The 15,471-nt window shown below is 43.9% G+C and overlaps 1 protein-coding gene across 3 annotated transcripts in view; it reads right to left on the reverse strand.

Moving 5' to 3' along the window:
- The window catches only part of LOC311321780 (estrogen-related receptor gamma-like), a gene marked incomplete at both ends in the record, with an annotated part of 32,543 nt that extends 32,141 nt beyond the window's left edge, over positions 1-402 (reverse strand). For all 3 annotated transcript variants that reach the window (XM_084453794.1, XM_084453793.1, XM_084453792.1), the window contains one exon: positions 347-402. In XM_084453794.1, coding sequence (XP_084309920.1) covers positions 347-402 — 56 coding nt within the window. The remainder of the gene's footprint in view (positions 1-346) is intronic.
- Positions 403-15,471: the final 15,069 nt, after the last annotated feature.

The following is a 15,471-nucleotide window of genomic DNA, read 5'->3' on the forward strand; positions in this document are numbered from 1 at the left end:
CATGCAACAGGAGCGGTGCTGAGCGAAGCGGATAGACATCTGGGATCAACAGCAGATCCAACACACAGTTCCAGCCTGGTCATCCGTACCATATGTGTGGACTTGGGTCTGTCTAAACCAACCGACGTGTGTTATTGTAACAACAACTTCTGATACACAGATAAACCTGTCATTATCACATGTCCGTAGAGACTGTAACCCAAACGTGCAACAGAAAACATAAATGATACACACAATGTTTACTTTACACTCTCACGTGTAACACAGACAGAAGTTGGCCATCTGACAATAAGAATACAGTATTTAAGAGTATAGTTTGAGAGTATAGATGAGTAAGGATACTCACTCAGTGTCAGAGTGGTAGGTGAAACACTCCGGGAGGTAGAGCTCGACTAAATCCATGTGCTCTGCTTCACCATGCTCTGAGAAGGAAACCTGCTCTCTAGAAGATCTCAGTCTCAATCTCAGTCTCGGACTCTTTTCTCTGAATACCTGTCCCCTTTTCTCACTTAAAAAAATCACTATCACTCTTGATAGTCTCACAAATCACTGCTCTCTCTTCCAGTCTCTTCTGTTCCCTCACTTTCTGCCTCACTGTTTCTCTCTCTCTCTACTCTCCCTCTATCTCTCTTTCTATTCTGTACTCCTTCAGTTTCTCTCTGATTTCTCTCTCTCTCTCTCTCTCTCTCTCTCTCTCTCTCTCACACACACACTTCTACTAGACAGCAGTCAGAAGCGGTGAGGTCATAACTGTTCTGGCCGGCTCAGTGACAGACTACTCTTAGCCATGTATGTTGCTCATACATATTCAGTGTTTGCATCGCATGCTCCTCCCCTTGGAACATGCACGTGATTGGCTCTATTGTGAGCCAATCAGAGCTGACTTGTGGCTCTGCATACTTACAGCAGGACAGGTGGCTATGGTGAGAGGATTAGAGAGAAGGTGGAACAAGCCATCTGCAGAATTTCAATGGCTGTCATTACTGTACATATTACTTACAATATCACAGTATTCTACATAGTTGATTCCCCAATATTTTAGCTACTTGATTGGGTTTTTATTTTATTTGTATTTTTTTGGTGGGGTGGGCCGTATTGGTATTAGGGTTATTTGAAGTACTGTACAAGAGGCTTGTGAATTCATACTGTGTAGACAAAACGTATGTTTTTATTCACATGGGTGTGGTGGTCTCAGTGCTCTATAAATGATACCTGATCCTAAAGGACATTCTGGACACACCGCATTTACAGCAGTAGCACAAAAATGCTTGCTGATCAAGCAGTTTAACTCAAGAGATAGCAGGTCACTAAACCTTGGTGTGATAATCTGCTACAATGTGACACTGGAGATGCTTGGTATCATTTTGACCACGTGTAGAGGAAATATGTTGAGGAAATGCATTCCACTGCACAATCCATGCCCTTCACAGCAGTCACACTACCTAAACATCATGGCGTCTTCAGGAGTTTGGCTCCTACCCAGCAACGTGCCTGTGATGAGTCTAAATACTGTACATATGACTCTGTATTTTGTGCAGTTTTTTGTACTGTTTTGCACTGTCATGTCCTGCACCCTGTCCTATGTTGTCTACAGCAGGGTATGCCTTAAGCCTAGTCAGATTCCTAGAAGGTGTGAACCATAATATCTGTGTGATGTACAGTAAGAAAACCTGCGTCCTACAGGAAGCAGATCGGGATCCAAGGATTTCAAGATTCTAGATCTGTTCATTTGCCATCTAGAATCTTGAAATCCTTGGATCCCGATCTGCTTCCTGTAGGAGGCAGGTTTCCTACTGTACATCACACAGCAACGTCTCATACAGGATTACAGAAACATGAGGGTACACCCACAGGTACGAGCACACACACACACACACACACACACACACAACTGATATTCAAACATAACAGCTCTAATAAATGGTTCAGTGTTCTGAAATGAACTCCTACTACCCTCCTTACACACACGCACACGCACGCGCACACACACGAGCACACACACACACACACACACACACACACACACAGGGTTTAATATCCTGTTCTGGGGCAACCTGGGCCAAACCAAACTAAACAGGCCTGAAATCCTAATCAGCGTTTAGATAAACTCCAGACTGCAGACGACATGGAGTGGCTCTTATCACACAGGTAATGTGCCGCACGCGTACCACATGAAACACCTCAGGCACACTGATACATGCACATGCACACGCACAAGCACACGCACACACACACACACTCCACAAAGGTCCGGAGCTGCCAACACAGACACACACTCACTCACACACTTACTGTACAAAAGTCTCCAAATCACACATTGGCACACCACATCAAAGAATCTATACATCTACCAGCGCACGCGTGTACACACACACACACACACACTCCACAAAGGTCCGGTGCTGCTAACACAGACACACACTCACTCACACACTTACTGTACAAAGGTCTTCAAATCATATTGGCACAACACATCAAAGGATGTATACATCTACCAGCACGCATGCACACACACATGCCCGGCACCAAAAGGCAATACCATTAAAGAGCCCAATCTCCTGCCGTGAGATTTCCAGGGGCAGATAACATCATTTTACGCCGCTATCATAAAACCCTGATAGCCAGAAGCTATGCGTCTGTGTTGAGTGCTTGCATTTATCCATCACATCAAAATGAAGGAAATTATTTTTGATAAACCATTTCGGAAGCACAATGTTTACAGTACATTGCACAGAAGTGGCACTTATCTTCCCATGTGGCTTTTAGTAACTGTTAACATCCTCTCAATGGATTCTTTATGCATGGTGCCAAGATTTTGTCGTGTTTTGTTGCACTCATAAAGTCACTAATTCATTTGCAAAGTTCTGGGCAATGCAATGAGGAGGGGAAACCAAAGATTATTTTGGCGTTATCTGTTCAGTTGTTTGTTTGAGAAAGGCTGGCATTTGCTCTGGCAAGGAGTCTAGTCGTCTTGCGACGGATTACAACAATGGTCGGTCACACATGATAGGGCCCGGAGTGGCGTCTAGCGAGCCACTCAAGTTAACAAGCACTGGAAAGTGGTTTGTTCTCACTGATAGAATGATAGTACATGCATTGTGAAACAAAACAATAGGCTACAATTGTTTATTCTTTTGATTTCCTTTTCATGTATAACTCAATGTCACTTCATAATGAACATCTTACTGTTATTCTACGTTGACTTGTGTTGACTTTAATATTCATACATTTCATTTTTATCATCTACTTAACTAAATAACTTCAAATTAATCTTTTGAAATGAATATCTCTTTTTTTATGTTAGACAATGGGTTAATTTGAGGCTGTGTGAAAAGGTATTTGGTGCTAAGGTGTTCAAATGAATTATGGAGAATGGTTTAGATATATAGTAGATACTCTATGTAGGACTGAGCAATTATGTGAATTTGCATGTTTGGTGTAAGTCTAGTAATGTTTGGTTTGTATTTAGGTTAGGATTTTTTGTGTTTTATAGCGAAAATGAAACCAATAATAAAAAATGAAATGAATATCGAATGTACTCAGACAGTAGGTTCTCAGCATTCATAAAACATTGGGAAAGCTCGGCGGTGGAACTGAAGGAGACGGGAATCCGATAGCTGCTCCACAGGAGCAATCTGAAACAAGACTCCAAGTGGCCCGATATTGACCAGCAATGGATTTGTTCTGTTTTTCTCCCAAAACAACAAAAGTGTGTGGTGTGTGTGTGTGTGTGCAGTGGGGGGTCCACTCCCACTCTGCCCTGAGGGACAGCTGTCAGATGAAATTCCAAATCTCTACTGGCACCTTTTTTTTGCCTCCATCCCTCTCTTACACACACACGCAGAAACACACATGCCCGCCGACACACACACAATATCCGACAGCACATTCCCACAGTACCCCCCCCCCCCCACACACACACACCACACCACTGTCTCCCCTTGCTCCACTAGCACACGACCTCTGATTGTTCCACACGCGGCACACACACTGCATACATCGCACTGCAATCTGCCTCACACACTCACCACACTCTATTCTGTATAGAACCTACATTGTATGTGTCCCCCTTTTTTTTTAATCAGTATATCATATTTTGTATATTGCACTGTATTTTGTTTGCACTGCATTTTGTATTTGCACTGAGTTTTTTTTTTGTATTGTATTTGCACTGTCCTGTCCTGCACCTGATGTCATCTGCAACAGCGTATGCCATTACCCTAGACAAATTAGTATGTGTAAACCATACATGGACAATAAAACAGATCTTGATCTTGAATCTTGAACAGCGCAGTCAGCTATCCGTGTGCCTGACTCATCCATCAATTACTGAGAGTCAGGGAAGGTCTATTGACACTATGCAAACACCATTGTCTCACCACAGATGTAAACGCCAGCTCACACACTTGAGTGGTTCACTATGGAAGACATAGCAGCGAAAGAAGCAGAGAGAGAGGGAGAGACAGACACAGAGCAAGAGAGAGAGACAGACATAGAGAGACAGATTGAGACAGAGAGATGGGAGGGGTAGAGAGCAAGAGAGAGAGAGAGAGAGAGAGAGACAGAAAGACTACGGGTTCACGGAATTGGGTTCAAAGCAAGCAGTTATATAAACCAGGTCCAGCCTGGCTTATGTGCGTGGCTGGATTGTTTCTGTTCAGGACTGGTAGGACAGAAGCTAGTCATGCCACTGAAATAGCTGTGAATTGAAATGACATGAAATATTGTCTGATAAATTAAGATAGGTCTTGTTGCCTCGCCTGGACACATCAGTTCCAATGCTTCCAATGCTAATCCAGCACAATAAGAGCGGGATAGCCAGTTAGCTCATGAGCTCACAACAACTAGCAACAGCTTCCATAACATTAATGGTAATGGTCAGTGGCTAAAGAAGTTACACTGATGATTCCTGTAATGTTAGCTATTTTTCTGCAATTGTATCAACTTCTGTTTCTGGACAAAGGTAAGGGATAAAATGATTGAAAGTGAAAGGATGAACGTGTGGAGGTTTGGGGTATAGTCATTTACATTACATTACATTACATTACAGTCATTTAGCAGACGCTTTTATCCAAAGCGACTAACAATAATTGCATTTAACGTAGGAAGAGCCAATGTACTACTACTCGCCAGAACTCACAAGTGCATCTTCTTTCTAAAACAAGTGACTAAGAGCATAATCTAGTGCTGAAGGCAAAGTGCAAGAATCACAATCTAAAGTACAGTGCAATATAATATAATACAATAAGTGCTTAGGTGGGAGGATTGTTGTAGAACTTCTTGAAGAGATGAGTTTTGAGCCTGCGACGAAAGATGGGCAGCGACTCTGCTGTCCTGACATCAGTGGGCAGCTCATTCCACCACTGCGGGGCCAGGACAGAGAAGAGCCGTGACCGTGTCGATCGACCGCAGGAGCCTCGGAGTGACGGGGCAACCAGTCGCCCTGAGGTAGCAGAGCGTAGCGGTCGGGAGGGGGTGTAGGGTTTGACCATGGCCTGGAGGTAGGAGGGGGCTGTTCCTTTCATTGCCCTGTAGGTTAGCGCCAGAGTTTTAAACTGGATGCGAGCCGCTACAGGGAGCCAGTGTAGGGAACGGAGGAGGGAAGTTGTGTGGGAGAATTTGGGGTGGTTGAACACCAGGCGAGCAGCAGCTTTCTGGACAAGTTCCAGAGGTTTAATGGCTGACGCCGGTGCCCCCGCGAGGAGGGAGTTGCAGTAGTCCAGGCGGGAGATGAACAGGGCCTGGATGAGTACCTGCGCCGTTTCATTAGTGAGGAAAGGGCGAATCCTCCTGATGTTGTAGAGCATGAATCTGCAGGAACGTGTGACGGATGTGACATGTGAGGAAAATGACAGTTGGTCATCCAGGGTCACACCCAGATTCCTCGCAGTCCGAGTCGGGGTCACCACTGTGTCTTCAATGGTGATGGCCAGATCCCGGTGCGGACAGCCCTTCCCCGGGAGGAACAGTAGCTCAGTCTTGTCAAGATTGAGCTTGAGGTGATGTGTCGTCATCCACTCCGAGATGTCAGCCAAGCACCCAGCTATGCGTGTCTCCACTTTTGTATCAGAAGGGGGAAATGACAGAACCAGTTGGGTGTCATCGGCATAGCAGTGATAGGAGAAGCCATGCGAGCGAATGACAGAGCCCAGAGATGTAGTGTAGAGATGTAGAGATGTAGTCCCATAAAGTCATCCCCACCGGGTCTCCCGGGTGGGAGTCCAATGCTCTCACCACTACTCTACTTGTGCAGTGGAGATCGGCGAGTTGGTTTTGGTGTCCTTCTTCCTGTCCCTAGTGTAGGTTGGGGTTAGAATAAGGGTTGGGGTTGGGACAGGATCTGACCTATAAGGCAAGGGGTAAAGGTCGGAGTGAAAGGATGAACATAGGGATGTTTGGGGTATAGTCCCATAAAATCCCTGATCTCCCGCGTGGGAGACCATTGCTTTCACCGCTACTTTACTTGTGCAGTGGAAATGGACGGGATGATTTTGGTCATCCATCCATCGTCGTCCACTTATCCGGGGTCGGGTCGCGGAGGCATCAGTTCCAGCAGGGCCCCAGACATCCCTTTCCCTAGCAGCATCAACCAGCTCTGCCTGGGGAATCTTTAGCCGCTCACAGGCCAGTGCGGAGATGTAGTCCCGCCATCTAGTCCTGGGTCTACCCCGCGGCCTCCTCCGAGCCGGACACGCCTGGAAAACCTCCCTAGGAAGGCGCCCAGGAGGCATCCTCACTAGATGCCCGAACCACCTCAACTGGCTCCTTTCGACGCAAAGGAGCAGTGGCTCTACTCCGAGTCTCTCCCGGATAACTGAACTTCTCACCCGATCTCTCAGGGAGACCCCAGCCACTCTCCGGAGAAAACTAATTTCGGCCGCTTGTATCCGTGATCTCGTTCTTTTGGTCATGACCAAAATAATTTTGGTGTCCTTCTTCATTTTGGTGTGCTGGGACTACTGCCTCTTGTGGTGCCAGCAGAGAAATGCAGGTCAACATTCAACGGAGGGAGGGAGGGAGTGATAACCGGACAATCGGTATCCTAGGTGCGCTGGCTTATAGGCACGCACAAAAATGGTTACTAACCATTACAGAGCACTCCATGAAAATCTGGAATGTGATTGGACTAACAAAATGTCAATATCTCAATCCTGTTCAGACAGGGCCGGAGTACTAGCCTCCCTTTCTGTATTTTTTCAGTGTTTTTGGCCAATCACAAATTAGCATGAAAAAAAATGCATTACATTGATTTAATATAAAAGAGGCTAGCCTCCCTTCCATAGATATCTATGGAAGCTCCAGCTGCATGTTATAGATGTCACTGTTGGAGTTTTAGAATTTCAATAATGGGTTTTTATCCATAGGGAAAACCTGATGTATGAACAAAACTGAGATACTATTAAATATTAATTATAAATAAATAAATGCATATATTTCTATTTTAATCCCTCTCCAAAAACTGAGGAGGACTGTCCTCCCCTGCCTAAATGGACGAGCCTCCTCTGATAGGTAGGTAGTAAATTCCACTTATAGCAGTGCTGTACAAATTAACAATAGATACAAAATAGGGATGGGTTTAAAAAATCGATTAATTGATTCTGAATCGATTCATGAATCCCAAAATCTATCTTTTATTTAATGAATGAAGAAATGAATAGTTCATTAATTCATTCAATGATTCATTCATTCATTCATTTTTGGAAATCAGTATCGATACCCAGCCCTAGTATTGATGTGTTGCATAACTTGGCAGTCATGTAAATAAAACAGGTTTTAGTAACACTAACTGAATCGATATTGAATCGAATTGAATCGAATTGTGATAATCGACCTTGTCCATCCATTCAAATGATTTCTATAAATGCACTTTCCAATGTCTGAATAAAATCACAAGTTTTAATAGAGTCCGATCGCGCTCCCCATTTGAGGTGGCAATCAAAGTCTTAAATCAGACTTTTTCAATTGAAGTTCTGGTAAAGCCATGTTTAATATTATCTGAAGTTTTTAGTCTTAATGCAAATGACCTGAATCATACAGTCTTTGCAAAATTGTACTGTATACTCTGTAGCTGTGACTAAAAACTCCACGTCTAGAGGTGAAAGGGAGTCAGACTTTCTTTTTTTTCTCGAAGTCTAGTGTTTGGAGATTGCACTTTGTCTAAATTATATAATGCTGCTGCTGTGTCTTTGGATATTGTGTTTTGACTATTATAATGCATAAAACAATAACATAGAACAGATTAGAATAGCAGAAAATAATCAAATCGAATAGAATATCCTAACAAAATGAAACAAAGATAGGCCTACTTTTACAATGCTGCACAGCCATGCATTTTTGAGATTGGGCTGGACTTCAACTTTTCAGCAGCACCCTGCTCAAAATACGCTCCCGTGGCTATGTATGGAAGCAATCAGTCATCAGTCTTAACATACCTGTAAATCATATAATTAGGAAACTCGTAATCTATTTTAATAATGTTATATAGCCTGTAATCTATTTGTTGTCTGACAATCTTTATTGCTCGACAAATAGATCTATATAGAATCTTGGTTGGACAAGAGCAGCCTATTTTGACTAAGCAATCACATTGAATCCTATAATCACACTCTGGGATTTAAAATGATGTTGTGTTATAATTTAACTCAGACATGGATCATACAGTATAGTAGGCCTACTCATTCACAGGTTCAGAATGTTTTAGCTGGACTGCCCCCTGGTGGACTCTCATGACCCCGTTTAATAACCAGCTGGAACCCAACCCTGTCTGAATACTCTGAATACATCCTTCCTTCCTTTGAGAAACCGCTAACCTGGCATGATGGCGTTGCTGATAAAACCAAATCAATGTTACTCTCCAAATCGTATAGGAATGTAGCCTACTTGGGTTTGGTTACTCTGAATGGTGTTCATATTGAACATGTCCCAGCAAACAAGTAACTGGGCTCTTGGGTATACGATACGCTTTCCTTTAGGCTATATAGATTTAGTACATGGGCTAATCAAGAAGTTGAGAGAAAACGGGGCTTCTTAAATAGAAATAGGTCATGCCTTTCATCGAGCAGAATAAGACAATTTGTCCAGTCCACTTTAATGCTGGTTCTTGATTAGACGTTATCTATATGAGTGCTGGTACCAGTACTAAAACCACTCGGTTAAGACTTTATTTTTTTTATTTTTTACTGCCGTTTTACTGGCGATCATTTTAGTAGGCCGGCCGGCTGTAGCTCAGTAGGTACAGCGGGTCGTCCAGTGATCGTAGGGTCGGCGATTTGAATCCCGGCTCCTCCTGTCCACATGTCGAAGTGTCATTGGGCAAGACATTGAACCCCAAATTGCTCCCAATGCACAGGATAGCACCTTGCATGGCAGCTGCCGCCATTGGTGTGTGAATTTGTGAGTGTGAATGGGTTAATGAGAGACCATTGTAAAGCGCTTTGGGGGAAAAAAGCAATACGTCTTTTCAACCTCGCGTCTACGCTTCAGCCATCATATAACCCAGCTATATTACGGCTATCACATAAACCTATTTTCTACTTTTCTACGAACGTTCATTTACCACGCCTACACATCATTGTAGCCTACACTGTATAGTAATGTAGACTGGCTCTCTCTCAAGTCTCACTCTTTGTGTTAAGGCCCCCTTACAGAACCTTACCCGTAGCCTACCTAACATCCTTGATCAATTTTAAGATATATTCAGACTGTGGGTCTTAATGCAATTAATTATTTTTTTTTGTTGCTCAAAATGTTTTTTTTTGTCTCAGTGTTGACATTCATTTGGGAAGTGACCCATATCCATATCAGTACTTTTATCCTGAAACGGCCTGCATACGCAAATGAACAATAACAAATTATGTCATATCTACTAGACATTTTGTCATGGCATCAAATGATTAGCTGTGGTTAATATCCAGTGCCTTTTATAGATTAGAAGTTTGTAACTGGTCTAGTCTTTAATTAATTCAATATAATTCCAGGGGTGTGAAGAGTACAGAGATATCCTACTGAAGTAGAAGTTAGTTACAATTGCATTTTACTAAATAGAAGTAATACTGCTGGTGTAAAGCAGGACTCAAGTGAAATGAAAAAAGTAACTAATTTAAAAAGTACTCAGAGTGAAAGTACCTTAGTTACTTTTCCAAGCAATTACAATGACTTGATGACTAAAATATCACATAAAACAATAGGCTAAAGTTGCCCAGACTTCAACAAACTCCAGACTCTAGCAATAAATCATTATTAATGATTAATCAACAACTTGTGATATTCCCACTATTTCTTCCTTTATTAGGTGGGCTAGCTTGCAGAAGCTAGCCCAACTTGTGATATTCCCACTATTTCTTTCTTTCTTTCTTTCTTTCTTTCTTTCTTTCTTTCTTTCTTTCTTTCTTTCTTTCTTTCTTTCTTTCTTTCTTTCTTTCTTCCCACTTTTTTGAACCTTAACTAGTTCTTCATACTTTGTCCTAGAAACTTCATTCAAACTTTAAAATGTTCATAATGTTTAGCTCTTGAACGGATCCATTCAGATTTTTGATATTTGTTATAGTTTTTAAGAAATTTAACTTTTAAAACTATTTTTTGTCCCATTGAAACTGCTTGAAACTGCTTTTGGAATGTTCAGAAACTTTATGTTTTTAGAGTGGTGGCAGCAGTTGCTTTGAAAATATTCACACATTTTGTAAACTGCTGGCACTCCTACAGTTTTGAAAGCTCACACACATATTATACATCAGAATGTTCCCACAACTGTGCTGATTTGTACAATGTAAGTATCTAAGCAGTGTGACTTATAGTTTTCGCTGTATGACGATTTGTTCGGCAACTGCGCTCCTCATTGAAACGTATGGCAACGCACTCTAGCTTTTGAGCTGCTAATTTTGCATTTTTACTCTTTTTCTAACTTGTCGCTATGCCTACAGTTTTAACAGCTCATACACATATTTAGTGTGAATGCTGCAAGCATTCACACTATTGTTATCCAGTTCTTTATAGTTTATTAGTGTGAATGCTGCAAGCATTCACACTATTGTTATCCAGTTCTTTATTATTTTTACTTTTTCCGTACGTTTTTTGGCTCTCTGTAGCTCCTTCATACTTTGAGCTACAGAAACCATTCAACTATCAAAATGTTCAGCTTGTTAGGGACACGATGGGACCTCTTTCAGATTTTTAATACCTTTTAGACTTTTTAAAATATTCAGCTTTTTCAACTTTTTTTTTGAATGGAAGTCAATGGGGGAGTTTTGAAACCTTCTTCAGCCTTCAACTCCTTCATACTTTGAGCTACAGAAACCATTCAACTATCAAAATGTTCAGCTTGTTAAGGTCTTTATGGGTTATCTTTCAGATTTTTAATAACTTTCATACTTTTTAAAATATTCAGCTTTTTTCCCAAAAAAATTACAATGGAAGTCTATGGCAGACCTTGAAACCCCTTGTCAGCTTTGAAACCTATCTCCTCCTTCATTTTTTGTGCTAGAAACCTCCTTCAAAGTTTAAAATGTTCAGGACCTTTAGCTGGGTAAACGATCCATTCAGATTTTTGAAATACCTTATAGTTTTTATGTAATTTAAGTTTGTTTTGGACCCTTTTTAACATTGAAGTGGATGTGTGGAATGTTCAGTTTCTAGAGTGTAGCAGCTCGTATTTTGAAAACATCTACACGTTTTGTAAACTGCTGTCGCTCCTACAGTTTTAACAGCTCATACACATATTCGACATTAAAACGTTCACACAACTGTGCTGATTCGTAGAATGTAAGTATCTAAGCCGTGTGCGTTATAGTTTTCTCTGTATGACCATTTGTTCGGCAACTGCACTCTCCATTGAAACGTATGGGCCCACACTCTGACTTTTGAGCTGCTCATTTTCCATTTTTACACTTTTTCTAACTCGTTGCCATGCCTACAGTTTTTAAGCTACACGGACAATTATACATACAAATGTTCAGCAAGTTCTCAGGATTCCTACGGTGTCAATAGCTAGGCTGTAGCATCTATACTTTTTGAGAGAGAGCTGTCTGGATACGGCATGCCTTTCCATTGAAGTGAATGAGAGGATGCTCACAGTGTCAGTTGAGATTTTAATTTGGGGACACGCGCAGGCTCTCTGTACAGGCACCCTTTTATGACTACTGTGGTAGCATTCATATTCCTTCCTTCCTTCCTTCCTTCCTTCCTTCCTTCCTTCCTTCCTTCCTTCCTTCCTTCCTTCCTTCCATCCTTCCTTCCTTCCTTCCTAGCTTCCTTCCTACCTTCCTTATAATAAATATTCAGAATGACACTTTTTCAGGCTGTAAACTCATATTAATACATTTTCTCCACTTTCAGTTATTGAACTCAATAAAACTATGAGTTATGATGAGTGGTCTAATCTATTTTTGAGTGTAGTACTAGCAGTACTTATAACAAACACCTTCTGCTTCTCACTGCTACTGCTTCTCACCTCAACTTCGATACAACACCTCCACAGTTACTGCTCGGCCCCGGAGTGGGCTATAGACACACTGTCTCCAATGAGGCGTGCATGGGGATGGCCTGGCAATCACTGACCTGCCCCCCACAACCTCTGACCTGAGGGGGCGGAGTCTCGCCACCACGCCACTATCCACGCCACCGTCCCCACATCTCAGACCCTGAGTTGGCTAAAGATGCAGTTTTCACGGTTGGGTGCATGTGGGTGGCCCGGGGAGCAGTAGACTGTCCTCGACCGGCTCTGACCCAATGGGGCGGTCTCGTCACCACGCCACTATTCACGCCACTGTCCCCACATCTCAACCCCTGAGTGAGCTACAGACACACGGTCTTCACTGTAGGGTGCATGGAGATTGCCCGGATGTCAGTGCACTGCCGCCGACCTGCTCTGACCGAAGGGGGCCGAGTCTCGCCATCGTGCCACTATCCACGCCACGGACCTCACAACACAGCCTCTCAGGTGCATAGCGACACACAGTCTTCACTGGTGAAGGCAGGTGGGTAGCCCGGCACGCTCTACACTGTCCAAGACCGGCTATGACCCAAAGGGGCGGAGTCTCGCCACCACGCCACTTTCCACGCCACTCTCACCACATCTCAGCCCCTGAGTGAGCTACAGACACACGGTCTTCACTGTATGGTGCATGGAGATTGCCCGGATGTCAGTGCACTGCCCCCGACCTGCTCTGACCGAAGGGGGTGTAGTCTCGCCATCACGCCACTATCCACGCCACGGACCTCACAACACAGCCTCTGAGGTGGATAGAGACACACGGTCCTCACTGGTGAAGGCAGGTGGGTAGCCCGGCATGGCCTACACTGTCCACGACCGGCTATGACCCAAAGGGGCGGAGTCTCGCCACCACGCCACTTTCCACGCCACTCTCACCACATCTCAGCCCCTGAGTGAGCTACAGACACACGGTCTTCACTGTAGGGTGCATGGAGATTGCCCGGATGTCAGTGCACTGCCCCCGACCTGCTCTGACCAAAGGGGGCGGTGTCTCGCCACCACGCCACTATCCACGCCACGCACCCCACAACTCAGACCCTGAGTGGGCTAAGGACACAGTGTCATTGCTGGTGGGGGAAGGTGGGAGGCCCAGAGCGGCGTACACTGTCCAAGATCGGCTCTGACCCAAGGGGGCGGAGTCTCGCCATCATGCCACTAATACGCCACGCACCTCACAACACAGTCTCTGAGGCAGCTAGAGACACACGGTCTTCACTGGTGAAGGCAGGTGGGTAGCCCGGCACGGCCTACACTGTCCAAGACCGGCTCTGACCCAAGGGGGCGGAGTCTCGCCATCATGCCACTAATACGCCACGCACCTCACAACACAGCCTCTGAGGCAGCTAGAGACACACGGTCTTCACTGGTGAAGGCAGGTGGGTAGCCCGGCACGGCCTACAGTGTCCACGACTGGCTCTGACTCAAGGGGGCGGAGTCTCGTCACCACGCCACTATCCACGCCACTGTCCCCACATCTCAGCCCCTGAGTGAGCTACAGACACACGGTCTTCACTGTTGGGTGCATGGAGATTGCCCGGATGTCAGTGCACTGCCCCCGACCTGCTCTGACCGGAGTGGGCGGAGTCTCGCCATCACGCCACTATCCACGCCACGGACCTCACAACACAGCCTCTGAGGCGGCTAGAGACACACGGTCTTCACTGGTGAAAGCAGGTGGGTAGCCCGGCACGGCCTACAGTGTCCACGACTGGCTCTGACTCAAGGGGGCGGAGTCTCGCCACCACGCCACGGACACCACAACTCAGCCCTTGAGTGGGCTAGAGACACATGATCTTCACGGGTGGGTGCATGAAGATTGCCAAGAGGTCACTGTACTGTCCCCGATGGGTTGTGACCCAAGGGGGTGGAGTCTTTCCATCACGCCACTATCCACGCCGTGGACCACAGAACTCAGCCCATGTGGTCTAGAGACACACGCTCTTCACCGTCTGGTGCATAGAGATTGCCCAGTGGTCACTGTACTGTCCCGACAGGCTTCCAAGCTTTTAAGCTATACATTCCATCATCTATTCCATCTTTCAGCTTTGACAGTATTACTCTATTGCTCATCTTTCAAGCTAAAGGCTCAGTTCAAGGCTTAAACTATTCAGGTTGAAAAGTTTAAAATTATTTAAGTTCTTAGCTTCTTTAGGTAATGCAGTTCCAATTCTGCCAGTTTCACATTTCAGCTAAGCTTCCAGGTTTTCCAGCCTACAAGCTTTTTATCAATAAATTCCATCATTTATTCCATGTTCCAGCTTTGACAGTATTACAGTTTGTCTTCCAGCTTTTGTAGCAATTTATTTCAGCTTTTAGCTTATTTAGGCAATGCAGTTCAGATTCCAACTCTCCCAGTTTCATATTTCAGCTAAGCTTCCAGGTTCTTCAACTTCCAATCTTCTTATACATTCCATCATTACAGTATAACAGTTTATCTTCCAGCTTTTGTAGCAATGTATTTAAGTTCTTAGCTGTTTCATGTAATGCACTTCAGCTTCCAATTCTGCCAGTGTCACAGTTCAAATAAGCTTCAAGGTTTTTCAGCTTCCAGGCTTTTCAGCTTTCAGGATTTTCAGCCGTTCAGGTGTGATGCATTTGACATTTCAGATTTTTCACATTCATGCATTTTCACCAATGCTTTTGCTATTCCGTTCAGCTGCTCAGCATTCACACGCATTTTCTGCAGGAAATGCAATTTTCTAGTTAGTGTGAATGCTTTAGAGCATTCACACTATTGTTATCCAGTTCTTTATAGTTTATTCTTACTTCTTCTTCCGTACGTTTTTTGGCTCTCTGTAGCTCCTTCATACTTTGAGCTATTTAAACCATTCAAGTATCAAAATGTTCAGCTTGTTAAGGACATTATCGGAATCCTTTCAGATTTTTTATACCTTTTATACTTTTTAAAATATTCAACTTATTCAACAATTTTTTTGAATGGAAGTCAATGGGGGAGTTTTGAAATCTTCTTCAGCCTTCAACTC

Source organism: Borostomias antarcticus, assembly GCF_949987555.1.
Source record: "Borostomias antarcticus genome assembly, chromosome: 19".
Lineage (NCBI taxonomy): Eukaryota > Metazoa > Chordata > Actinopteri > Stomiiformes > Stomiidae > Borostomias > Borostomias antarcticus.